This window comes from Mus caroli, chromosome X, assembly GCF_900094665.2.
Source record: "Mus caroli chromosome X, CAROLI_EIJ_v1.1, whole genome shotgun sequence".
Lineage (NCBI taxonomy): Eukaryota > Metazoa > Chordata > Mammalia > Rodentia > Muridae > Mus > Mus caroli.
This window is the reverse complement of record NC_034589.1, coordinates 129566444-129580287: the sequence shown is the minus strand read 5'-3', so window position 1 is coordinate 129580287 and position 13844 is coordinate 129566444. Positions and strand designations below refer to the sequence as shown.

The 13844-nt window shown below is 38.7% G+C and overlaps 1 protein-coding gene across 4 annotated transcripts in view; it reads right to left on the bottom strand.

Moving 5' to 3' along the window:
- Positions 1-2746: 2746 nt before the first annotated feature.
- The window catches only part of Vsig1 (V-set and immunoglobulin domain containing 1), a 34703-nt gene continuing 23605 nt past the window's right edge, over positions 2747-13844 (bottom strand). For 2 of the 4 annotated variants that reach the window (XM_021153420.2, XM_021153421.1), the window contains 4 exons: positions 10046-10201; positions 9531-9650; positions 5864-6002; positions 2747-4539 (listed from right to left, as the gene is read on the bottom strand). In XM_021153420.2, the coding sequence (XP_021009079.1) occupies positions 4167-4539; positions 5864-6002; positions 9531-9650; positions 10046-10201 (788 nt within the window). In that variant the 3' untranslated portion in view covers positions 2747-4166. The remainder of the gene's footprint in view (positions 4540-5863; positions 6003-9530; positions 9651-10045; positions 10202-13844) is intronic. The other 2 variants (XM_029473403.1, XM_021153422.1) reach the window with 2 other exon arrangements.

The following is a 13844-nucleotide window of genomic DNA, read 5'->3' as shown; positions in this document are numbered from 1 at the left end:
GGGAACAAAATCTAAGATCTTATTTCTGTGTGTAGATGTACTTGTTTGAGTCTGAGCTTATCCGTGTGAATGAAGTGCCTGCTGAAGCCAGAAGAGATAGCATCACCTTCCCTAGAGCTGGGATTTGAGCTGTCTGACATGGGTGGTGTGAACTGAACTCCGGTCCTCTATAAGAGGACCTGCTGTTAACCACTGCGCCATGACTGCAGCCCTGAAACTGGAAGATTTTATATACTTAATTTTCTACTATAGAAAATTTAACAGTTCAGTTAGGTTCTGTATTTGAGATCAATTTTGTGGCTCATTGTGACAGGATGTCTTGGTTTATCTCTATGATCCCCGGTAGTTTTATTCCTTAATTCCTCAACTACACCAACTACAATGAATTCCTTACATGGCTATATCTGTTCTTGTCTGTTTTCATATTCTTTTATTTTTAAGCCCCCAAATCCTTCTGGTGGTATGTTTGCTGTAGTACAGAAAAACTTCTTTACTTTGGGGTTCAGAGATTCAGCTTTACATTTCTATTGACTGCCTAAACTTGAAAGCAAAACTTGCTGTATTTTTCTGTGTTTAGATTTTTTTCTCAAGTCCTCAAAGGGAACCATGATTCCCACAAAAGTTCCCCTGAAATGACAGTAATAAAAACCACTGAATCAATTGTCAGAAGATATAGTTCAACAGCAGTATACACTTTCTCTAGTTTGTAAGATTTTTAAATTCTATTCTTACTATATAATCTTTGAGAGAGAAATCTTCATTTCATAGATAAGACTTCCAGACCTACAGAAACAGCCAATCACAAAACCCAGCTTCCATGGAACCCAAATCATTTGTGTGTGTGTGTGTGTGTGTGTGTGTATGTGTGTGTGTGTTTGTATTTGCTCGGAGCACTCGAGCACGTGCACACGCACCTCTACTTTTCTTAATCACGGAGATTAGGTGTAACCCCTACCTATCTATGCAGTTTTACTCCTGAGTTTCTAACACACAGCTCCTAAAGCCCCTCTGGTTTCCTAAGTGCTAAAAGTGAAAAAGTACTTTATACATAGCTCCTACAGCCTCTTGAATTTCCTGGGTATGAGGAGCAACCTGTTCCAGTGATCAGATCTTGATGGCCTTCTGAACTTCAGGGTAAGTAGGGACTGTTCAACAGAATGGCCTAATTATGATCAAAATCTTGGAACTCTGCGTTCTACCTTTTTACAACTTCCCCTATCCCATGGTACTGGACAGGAGGTTCAATTAAGTTTACGCATGAAGACTCTACTTTAAAACAAAACAAAAACAAAAACAAAACAAAACCCTCTAAACTGTAGAGTTTGGCAAGGGTATGGAGGACTTTTGGGATAGCATTGAAAATGTAAATGAAGAAAATACCTAATTTAAAAAAAAACAAACAAATACTTCTTGAGTGGATTAACTTATTGAACTGGGTGAGATCACTGGATAATGAAATTTCATATTCATCAGAGAATAATTATAGAGAAGCCAGGGCTGAAAAGGCTAGGATAGATGTAATTCCTGAGAACTGAATCTTGCCTCTATATCAACCACCCAAAAGCTCAGGGAACATATTAGAAGAAGGGAACAGAAAGAATGTAAGAGCCAGAAGTCAGAGAATACTGGAGAAAAATAGTGGCCTCTAGATATAAGACCACAGCACTCATGAACACACAGCTGTGGTTACCTGCATAAGACCTGTGTAAGAGCAATTCTGAAATCTGTCAACATTCTAGCATAAAGGGGAAAGGCTTATGAGCTCCCACCCTTAACTGAAGATCTATTGATAGTTAATGGCTTTTTGGGGAGGAAGAGCCAGTTTTAAGGGTGTGGCTTCTGATGGGCTGACCATACTTCAGTGAATTGCCCCACACCCAGGAGTATATAAGCACCACAAAAATGGACTTGATGTGTTATTTTTTTAAGGGACATTAAGTTAAGAAGAGAGGTTATGTAAAGGTGGATCTGGAAAGTTTTTCTGAGGGAGTAAGATGGGATGAACACTACCAAAACATATTCTATGGAATCCCCAAATAATAAAAATACTGTATTAAAAATGCAAATGAACTGCATGTTGACACCTTATGTGTGATAAGCATTTTCAATGGCTAGGGGTCCATGGTCTTCAGCTGACTCCCAAGATGATCTGGGTTGTCAAAAATGTGAAAAAAATCATTCATCCAACTATTCATCAGTATTCAAATAGAAGAGTTCTAGTAAAGACAGGGCTATTTAAATAGTGACTGCTTCCCTAGTCAACACTGCTCCATCAGAAATTTGGGAGTATAATCATTGACTATCACAGGTCAATCCCTCTTCCTATGATTTACCCAATAATAGAAATGGACAAAAAAATTTCAGCTACTTAGCTGTTATAGTAATTTTAGTATTAGTTTGCAGTTTCTAAAAATGAGGTCATTCCCAGGACCTTCAGAAGTTTGCTTCCTTGTGCACATTAGGCACTAAGTCTCATGGCACTGCATTATAGTTCCGCTGTTAATGGAAACACTGATGGCTTCAAAAATCCCCAAGAGTGGCTACCAATTGACACATCAAAGAAAATACTCAAGTGAAGCTTGGTATCTCTTTTCATGGCGTGGTGCAAGTAATAAATGTTAGTTAACTTCATTTCACCTTCAAATGTCTGGAGACTCTACCTCAAGTGATAAATAGGCAGGATCTATACAGAGAAAAGTTTTCAGTTAAGGGAATCCTTTATATAAATCCTGGTGTGACAGAGAGTCACTGAAAAATATTTACTTGAGAAGAAAGTCAGACACAAAAGTATATACTATAGGATAACATTCGTATAAAAGGTCAGGAAAAGAAAAAGCTAACGTTTAGAAATGTAAAACAGATCAGTGGACATCTTGGTCCAGGGCACAATGGGATTATCAAAGGGAACAAGGAAGCACTTTGGGATGGTGGAAACCATCTACTTCTACCTAGGTATGGTGGTTTCATGGGTGCATGCAACTGTCAAAACTCATCAAATTATACAGTTAAAATGGATACAGCTTATAGTGCATAAATTATATGACAATAAAATTACTTATTAAAGAATTTATCTTAGTAGTCACTAAATGAGATTTCATTAAGGATTATTTATTGAGCCTTAAAATTATATTTCATATATGATTGATTACATATGTTTAAAAAAGTAAATCTCCATGTGAATTTCTTCAGAGTAGGATATCAGTGATATATGACCATGAAAAAGCATTTTAAAGTGAAGAAAGGATTTTATCAATGTATTTACTTACTGCTTATCATATATTTAAGAGTGATATTTTTTTTTATTAACATGAACTACAGACACAGTAATACAGAGTATTTAAATTGCCAGTTTAGATTATCTAAAGTAGACCAAAGTGTTCATCTGGAAAACCATCCCAGTCTACTGCCAAAACCACATAGCATCGGACAGTAATAACATCATACATAGCTTAGTCAAAGGTATTCTCTAAATCGCCTCCAATACCAACACTTTATGCTCACCAAAGAAAAAGTTTATTCTAAATTGTTTTCTTGTACACTATTTGGTAGTGAGAAATAAGTTATAAAAATGCTATGCTCAAATGTTGGACCCTGAAGTGATTTATTAAAGATCTAGTATGATAAATTATAAGACTTACTTAGTTTTAAATTATATGTACCAATTGATACATACCTTATTTGGAGGAAATTATTTTTTTCTAATTTATGGGCCAATATTGCCAACATTTTTCTCAGTAGTAAATACAAAAGAAAATGAACAGGAAAGACAACCAATCATAAAATTAATATTCAATCAAATTAACCCTATCTTATGATATTTACAGGTGATCCATGACAAAAAAATAACTATAAAATGCATAATATACTTTTGAAAATATTCTTCCAAGTAAATTAGAAATAAACCACTTGTCTTGGCCATGTCATTTGTTATGTTACATATTAGTACAGTTTTAAGTAACCCCTATACTAAAAAGGCAGAAATCATGGCATTTCTTTAGTAGTTGCCTTGATTTTTTTATTTTGGATTAATGGTTGGAATGAATATGTTGTTAGATGAGGGTTGTCTATGATGGACGGGCAAACTGGGGGCTGGTTAAGTCAACCGAATTTTAAAAGCCAGGAATGGGTTCTTTAGTGGGAATTGCCATACTAAATGCCGTGCCTATTTATGCCTTAACTGTATCCTCTCCCGCCTTGCTCAGAGGCTCAATTATTACTCCAGACTGGGGATCAGGCTCAAACTCAGGCTCGGGCTCAGGCTCAGGCTCAGGCTCTGTCTCAGTCTCCGGGTCCAGCTCTGGATGTGGATGAATCTCTGCCTCTGGTGCTGGCACTGGCACTGAACCCTCTGGTTCAGGGTCAGGCTGTGTGGCAGTTTCCAGTGGAGGATTAGGCTCATATTCTGGCTCCAAGACTGCAGTAGTAGTAGGTTCACTGTTGTGGCCAGCATGGATGGAAGATGGCAGAGTTCCTTCTAGCTGGATGCCATCAGCTGAAATTGCCTCATTTTGTTGGGGATGGTGTACCTTTGTCATTGGCCTATAAGAAAGAATCACCAGAAAAACATTAGGGAAGATTCACACTGGGAAATTTCACATGAAGCCATACCCTGTAGCTTTAGTATCGAATAGGCCCTAGACTACTGGTTCTCAACCTTCCTAATACTGCGACACTTTTAATACAGTTCCTCATTTTGTGGTGACCTGCAACCATGAAATTATTTTAGTTTCTACTTCATAATTATAATTTTACTACTGTTATGGATCATAATATAAAGAGTTTCAGTGATAGTCGAAACCCTTTAGTTTGCTAAAGGGGTCACAACCCACAGGTTGAGAACCATAAGTCTAGAACACCTTGTTCATTCTGATATTTTGACTTGCTGTCAGACCAGATGTGTCTGTTCTGGAGTTTAGAAAGGATTGATTTCAACATTATGAAAGTCCAAGAGAGATGCACCACTATTTTAAAAGTAGAAAACTAAAATAAAGAAAAGGTCTGAGAAATTAATAAGGTATTTGAGGGTCAAATCCATGGCTCAGTTGTATCTCTATCTCCAACTCCTTAGTACTTGGCTCCTGATTCCTTTTTTGGAATCAAGAAGATGGGAAATCCAGGGAAGGGCACGCCAATTGATTATCTAATACCTAGTGGCTTATCCATGAATATTTGCACACAGGTAACAGTATATGTACTTAGCAGGTTACATTTGGGAAGATATATGCATATAAATATACATATAGGCACACAATAACAATTCATGAAAGGAATAGGCCATGAATTTGAAAGAGAACAGGGAAGCATATATGGGAGGATTTGGTGGGAGAAAGGGAAGGGGAAAATGTTGCAATTATAATCTCACACAAATCAAAAGAAGTTTAAAAGGAAGAAGGAAGCGAGAGCAGGTAAATGAGCATCGCCTACACTGTGGAATAAATAGCAATGTAATAAGAGCCCAGGCTGTAGGCAAACCAAATTCTGACTTCCCTGTGCCCTATGTACTTCTGCTTTTGTAGGTCTCCTGTATATTAAAATATTCACAATTGTGTTTATTATTGTGTTGGTATAAAAATAAGCATGCTAATATTAGTTCCTAAAACATTGTCTCTGACCTAAAAGGACTTTTTGTGATGAGTATATTAGTTGATATCCATACTTAGAACAGAGTCCAGCACACAGGGTTCAATAAACAGGCACCATCATGCTTTAGGTACAAACAGTGAGAACAAGCAGAGAGTTAACCTTGATAGGTCATGCTGAAAGAGGCACTTAGGGGGAGGTTAGCGGAAGCTCCATCCCAGGAATGCTTGCATTCAGGTTAAGACAACAATGGAGATGTGGCTGGAAGTCAAAAAGGGCTTACTCAAGTTCTGTGCTGGAATTTAAATTCTTCTGCTGCTTGGATTTAACTTTGTTCCGGGCAAAGTACACCACACAGATGATAACAGCAGCTCCTATCAGGGCACCGACCAAAGCTCCGATGATGATCCCAACTTCTGGATCTGGAGGGCACAGATAGATAGTAGGGAAATCAGAACACATCTCCTTCTAACATGCATTCATTTGGGACTGGGGAGAACTACCTGGAAGATTCACAGAGCAAGAAAGTGACAGGTAGAGGTAGAGGGAAAAGAAATCCCCAGGATTCTGCTACTTAGGTTCCTAGTGATGGAAGAAGGGGCTGTGTAGTTTCACGTTGACATGTGTACAAGGGAAGAAAGCCATGCCCACTTGGCAGGCAGGTTTGTTTTTAGAGCAGTATTTAGGGAACAAAGTTTCCAGTGTACATTTATGTGACCAGAGATATGTCATGGCAATCTGGTAACCAGAAACATGGTCTGTTACGGGAAGGAACATTTAAATAATCAGCATTTCCAGGGCTAAGCAAAATCAAAGAGCTTCCCTACAAAGCTTCTCCACACACTCCTTGCTCCTGAAGGGGCTGCCTGGGAAATGATATGCCATCTGGACAAACAAGCATCTGCTCTACTACATCAGTCTATGGAAAAGTTTAATGAGTATAAGACAATCCAGCTGAGCACCAGACCTTCAAGCCCAGAGGTGTTGTCCCTGACAGAACATGTCTGGTTCACAGACCAGACCATCCCTGTCTATTTCCCCTTAAATAAGGGGCAGCAGTTTATATTTTGGAATAAAGAATAAAGTTTGTATTAAAAGTCCTTCAACTTCTTATAAATAAAGGAATCCATGTAGCCAGGCACAGCAGTGCAAGCTTGGGATCCTAGCATTCAAAAGACTGAGGCAGGAAAATCCTGAGTCCGAACCCAGCCTGGGCTATACACAGAAAAAGACCTGTCTCAGAAACGCTAAGTGGAACAGCTATGTCACCAACGCTCAGGGAACACTGCAGAAGAGGGGGGTGGGAAGAGTGTTAATAGACAGGACAGGGAGCTAAGCAGCAAAAAGATGTCTTCCAGATGTAACATAGCTACTACACTCATGAACTCCCTGCAGCTGTGGTTATCTGCACAATAATCAACCAAGATTGAACCCTTTACATTTCATCATGGGTGAATGAAAGACCCATGAGGCTCAACCCTTCCCTGGGAAACTACTGACAATCAGCAGTTGTTGGAGGAAAGAATGTCATTTGACTTCAGTGGTATACCCACTGATAAACTGAGGTTGCTCACGTAAATCATCTTCCACCAATGCTTAGGCAAGACACTCTAATTAAACTCAATAGGCCACACTCCTAAAGAAGACATCAAAGGAGAAGAGGGACGTGTTGGGAAAATGAATTCTAGTGGGAGAGAGAGTCGGTGAGAGAGGGGCACAGGGATGTGTGAAATTCATTATATAAATGGGTGAAAGTATAAGACAATAAAAATAAAACAAAAGGAACACACATGAATAATTTTAAATTTTAAATGACTCTAAACTTTTAATAAAAAAACATTCTCTTCACCCACTCCGGCCACTCTTGATATTTTCCAAAGCTGCTCTTGCCTCCATATTTCTATTATGCTTGCTCTCAGATGGCCTGCCTTTCTCCAATGTTCATTATTCCTTTCTGAATTTCTATGCTCTCTTCATCTCCCACTGCATTCTCCTAATACAATTACAGCACAATTTTAATTAAATATTCAATTTATGAAAATTAAATACTGTTCACAACTCGGGAAACACCCGTACTATGATTCTTTGTTGGACAACATTTTAAAATGTCTCCCCCATTTTACAGAAACAATAGCCTTTGTTAGTACCTTCAGGGGCCAGCTCAGCTGCTCCACATCTGTAACCCTAAGTGTTCCTTTTTTGGTGTCCTATATACTCTGTGTAGAACTACCCTCTAGCATTTAGTACATACAGACTTTGCCCTCTAGCTCAATGATGAGCTCCTGGAGTGAAAGATCCATTTTTTTCTTAACCTCAGGCTCTTCATCAATTATGACCATCTATAGTAGATATCTAACAGGTGACTGAGAAGGAAGAGAAGGAAGTGGGCAGAGAAAGGAAAGGAGGCAAGAAGGAAGAGAAAAGGGAGGGAGGGAGGGAGGGAGGCCAAGCAAATGCTGCAAAGAAGACTAGAGTACTAATCTTAAGTGGCCAAACATCTGCAAGGTGACTCTGGCTATAGAAGGGCAGACAACAAATTGAGTGATAAGTACTGAAAGACAACGGAGATGAAAGAGTTGAAAGTGAGAATGGAGGACAGACAATAAGGCTCTATGAGTTATCAAGTGATCCCAAGAAAGGAAAGGCTTGAGGCTTGACAAGACATCCCTCAGAAGGTTTTGTCCCAGAATTTGGCTTAATCTGTCAGTTCCAGGGCTTAAGAGCCTGGATATCAAAGAGTAAATGAGCACCTTTGAAGAGGAAGAGATTTAGAGGTATCTCAGCTGTACAAGTTAGTAACCGGATGAACTTGGGTAAGTCATTTACCTGTCTAAGGTTCAGTGTACCCTTTGGGAAAATAAGACTAACCATGTATTTATTCTGCTTCCATAAATAGGGTGGTAGGGATGGTGGGCGAGAGTTTGCTCATATAGCACGTGGTTAAGGATCTGGGAAGTAATTTAATACTAATTTTAGTAACAATAAACATTAGGGTTTTTTGACTATAGATGTGACTAGTTATTATTATAAACAGATATTTGTCTTTTATTTTTATTTGTTGTTGTTGTTGTTTTGAGCATCCTCTATGCCAATTTCCATTGTGGTTTCTCTACTTCACATCCCCACCAGCAGAGTGGGAAGCAGTTCCTTTTTCCTCCATAACCTTGCTTAAATTTGTTTGCTTTCTTGATGATAGTCATATAACTGGGGTGAAATAGAAGCTCGCCAGAATTCTGATGTGCATTTTCTGATGGTAAAAACACACTGAACATTTCTTTATACCTTGTTGCCTAGTTGTAATTCTTCTGAGACTTGTCTGTACAAAACATCTACCTATTTATTGATTGGATTATCCCTGGATTTTTTTTTAAAGTTCTTCTTATATTCTGGGTATCAATCCTCGTTGGGCTAAATGGCTGGACATTTCTTTCCATTCTATAGGCTGCATCTTATTTCAGTTCGTTATTTTCTGTACTGTACAAAAGCTTTTAAATTTTATACAAGAGCAAGTTCATTTATCTGTTCTTGCTATTATTTCCTGGGCTACCGAAATCCTTGTCAGAAAGTGCTGCTGTGCCTTATCTTCAAGTATTTCCCTGAGTTTTCTAGCAGCTGACCTTAAGCAGGAAGTCTGTAAGCTGTAAATTTGACAAAGATAACCAAAATGTTACATAAGAAAGAACATCCTAGACCGTTAATAACACCACTGTTTTTATTTATCACACAAGAATGCCTGCTTTCTAATGATTGTGATGCTTAAGTAAACTACTTAGTGAAGGATTTAGTGAATATATTATGTAGATATTAGAGACTGGGATGGCCATTCATCATACCACCTTACCACTAAAGCACAGAAATCCCCAGAGAGGCAAGAAAGACTAGAGAGAGCTCCTAGTAAATGTGCTTGACTGACTCAAGGATAAAGTACGGAAGCCATATGGTCAACTCACGTGAAGACGTTAAATCAATTTCACAGGAACTATTGCCAAGACTGTTGATGGCAGTACACTGGTAATAACCTTGTTCAAAATTTGTTAGATTTCCAATAACTAAAACTCCAGTGGCCGTGTCTGTCAAAACCAAGAAACAGATGTTTAAGATCTCTTGTCATCTCAGTTTACATTGCTTAATTCCAACCTCCTTTCTTACAGTGGGCCTCTCCTGATGGCTAAGATCCAACTAAGTCTCTTGACATACTCTAAAAGTAACCCAACAACACAGACCCTCCCCACTGACTACCTCTCAGATAAATTCCGCATTCAGGGAAATAGACATGCCACAATCATCATGTTAGGAGACAGGCATCATTTTAAGCACACTGCCAACCCACATACACACAAACACATACACACAGTGACATTAGGGGAAGAAATGTTTGAGCTCTTCAGATGAGCAATGGACAGCACACACTGTTAGGCAACCCAAACACCAGTCCAATCCAGAAGTTCTGAAAGAAACTACTCACTGAAGCTTTCTTTTACTGGCACAATGGTGTTCCCCTCAATCTTATACCAGTAATACAAAGGAGACGGTGTTCCAAAGGCAGAAAGGCAAGACAAGGAAATAGGATGGCCTGCTTCTGGTCTTCCTTGAATGGTACAAAAGGGCTTGGAAGGTTTGACTGTAAGGCAAAGTCAAAGATTAAGATTCCCTGCAAGAAAATGACAGTCCGTGACCATTGCAGTCACTTTCTCGCTTTTATGTCACAAACCAACAGAAGATACATTTATTTAGTTTGTTTAGTTTAGTCTTTAAAAAGGGTTTTTGGGGGTGACAGTTTTCTAATTGTACCACCAGATGGGAGTAGAGCACTTCAGCTGCAAGGGCCATCTAGTCAGGAGCCCATTAAGATTCAAATAGTGTCTCTTCTGTCTGCCTCTTCCCCGGATTTATAACCATGCATTTCCTCATTGTATCCTAAAATATGCCTTTATTAAAACAGCCAAATGTAAGCAAACTCTGAGTAGAAACATAGCTTATGTTTTAAAAGCAGTCTTAAATGAAAACAGAGCCCTTTTGAGAAAATAAATTTTGAAATATTCCATCAACATTATATTCTCTATTCCTTTGTGAGGCAGTTTTTCATGTATTCCTCTATAGGTGACCCAAACTTGCTGGGAGGTTTTGAATTTGTCTGTGTTTCTCCTCAGCAGAAATCCATTTTGCATATGTGCTATACGATGCTGCAATCTTTCTGTCACTCAGCAAGCACTTAGCTATGTGCCTCCTATCTGTCTAGAACTGAACTAGGCATTGAAGATTCTAAGACAACTTGATCACAGCTTTGAAATGGGGTTGAGGATCATGAGAGATGAGGTTACAGAACATTGCGGGCCTGCACCTAGGGGGGCTCTGTATTATATGTGTTTTGCACTGGGAACAGTGAGACCATAGAAGGAGTTTAAGAAAGGTAGGGATTATGATTTTTCTAATACCTCACATGGAGTTGTCAGATATTAAGGGTTCCTGAGCCAAGTGAAAAGCCCTTCAAGAGGTTTTAAGAAAATGGAGTCAAGAGAGGCTAGTGGCCAGCCAGTTACAGAGGATGACAAAGAAGGGAAGAGCTATGGTTAGTTCCAGGCTTCTGCCCCTGGGTCCATGATGAGTGCTGCCGCTGGAGATAAAGAATTCAAGTGGAAGAATAAGTTTTAGAGGAAGGGATGAGAAAGAAGAGTGACACTGCAGGCCGTTTGCTACATGCTGACTTTTCAGCTATTTATGACAGCACTTGGATCAAGATGTTCTGTAGATAGCTGGGAGTAACAAGCTTCACATACTCCTCACTTTGTGTCGCTCACTCTGTCCTAGATGACCTACACAGATAATGATCGTAAATTCTACACATTCCAATTAGCATTCATCCTTTTGTTTTATGTTTGGTCAGTTAGTTGGTTGGTTGGTTTATGGGTCTTTTGAGGCAAGGTCTCATGTAGCCTAAGATCACTTTGCTATGTGGCTGAAGATAAACCTTCAATTCATGATCATCTGGCCTCTACCTCTCAAGTGCTAGAATTGCAGACATATGTCCCCATACCTAGCTCTTCTTCCTTATCTTAAATTGGATTATAAAAACTATCCTTCTAACGGTTGGAAGGACTCAAACTTATGACATTTACATTTTAAATGCTTCAGACTATTCATGCCTTTTGTTCTCGTTGGACACAGGATCACAGAGCTAGATCCAATACCCACAGTTTATTGTTCAAATTTCTCTGTTCTGATACAGAGGCTATAACATTTGGACCATTTTAAAAAACATATTAAGCCTAGTCATAGTTAAATGATGTGGTTAAATGACCTACATTAATGCAGGTAAATCAAGTTTTTCCCATCTCAGAAAGCCAACTCTGCAACTTTACATGATAGATATTTGGACAAGTTGCTTAATTGAAACTAAACCTCAGTTTGACTCATCATAAAATATAAATAAGAAGCAGTCTAAGTTCTAGCTAGTGAAGTGCAAATACCACAAACAGGTACTTGTACATGGAATTGGTGATGGCTGTAGATTAGACTAGTTTTTGCTATTGAAATCAATCTTTTATAAGCTCCTGGTCTGGTAAGCTGTCTCAGACTCAAACCCTTGTTACACACAAAGAAGACAGATGTGTATAAGCACAACTCTTCACACTGCTTCACTAGTCTTCAAAAACTACTATCTTTTGTTTTAGAATATTTTCTATTTAGATTTCATTCCTCTCTTCCATAACAATGGCTTTCTGAGATAAGAAAACCTTGATTTACCTTAACCTAGGCCATTTAACCCTATCGTTCAACTATGATGAGGCTTAGTGTCTTAAAAAAAAAATAGCCCCTGTATTAGAACAAAGCAATCTGAACAATAAAATGTGGGTATTTCGACATTAAAAAGTCAGGCACTAGGACTAAATTATGGACAGCAACCTAGAATAACTGGCACTTGTTCATTGATCCTAAATTCAAACCCAGTTTAGGCCTCTTCTTTTCTCCTTCTATCTCTCTCTTTTTATTATTAACAAAACACTAGGTGACTCATTTTGAGGCAAGCTGTAAACCTATATATCTTCTAAAACTACTGAATCAGAATTGAGCTGACATTTCATCCAGTTAAAGTCCCCAAAAGAGCTAGAATGTTTTATTGACAAAGCCATTGATCTACCCTTTGGCTTTATTGCTTTCATCAGAATTGGGATGGAAGGAAAAGGTTCATCTCAAAAGAAAAATGAAAGTGCTTCCATGTGTTCACAAAGCTCCTCTAAATTAATAATTTTCACGTGGCAAACTGCAGAATGGAGATGGTGTTCATCCCAAATGTACACATAATAATTATTCTGAGTTGATCTGGGAATTTTTCAGAGATTGATTTTCCAAAGTTGTCATAACTAATGGAAATCTCTTAAATGAATGGCCAGCCACCAAACCACCTGCTTCTTTGTTCACGTCTGCTTTCTTTATGTGAATTGTAACCTGCCACTTCAGCCTGTGCTCTGCTGGACACTCTTGTGTCCTTCCTAGGCCAGCACAAAAGTCTCTTCCTCTGATAAGCTTTCTCTAGTTCCCCTTCTGAAGTTACTCCCCACCCCACCCCTGTGCCATCACAGCTCTACCTTCAAAACACCCATTGAAAGCTTTTTTGCAATCTGTCTCTTTCACTAGATTGAATTTCTGGAGGACGGCGACTCTATCTTTGACATCTTACTATTTCCATTGCTTAGAACAATAACTGAAACATGTTCTCAGGCTTTAAGAAATTCATGAATGCAAAGTAAATACACAGAATTGATAGCCATGTTGGGCAATAAATGTCCCTCAAAGATGCATTGCTACACTATACCTACCATCACAGCTGCTTACTAATAAACATATATACATTATGGGTATAGTCTAACATTTTGCATAACATACACAAGGGTGTAACATTTAGAAAGGAGACCACAAATGGCACTATTAGGTGACAAGAAGGGATGGAATGCAGGCAAAAGGACACATGAATCTCCAAAGAGAATATAAAGCTAACTGCTTTCCTAGGTTCAACTCTCCTAGATATTTTTCTTTTTTGTACCAAATCAAGTTCATAATAATATAAATGACAGAGATAGGAGAAAGGCCTAAGCAAAGTCCCCTGGGTTTAGCATGGTCGTTCTAACTTGAGTTTTCACTGGGTTTGGGCCTGGGCAAGTGTTTGTATGAATGGTGTCTTAGTCAGGGTTTCTATTCCTGCACAAACATCATGACCAAGAAGCAAGTTGGGGAGGAAAGGGTTTATTCGGCTTACACTTCCATGC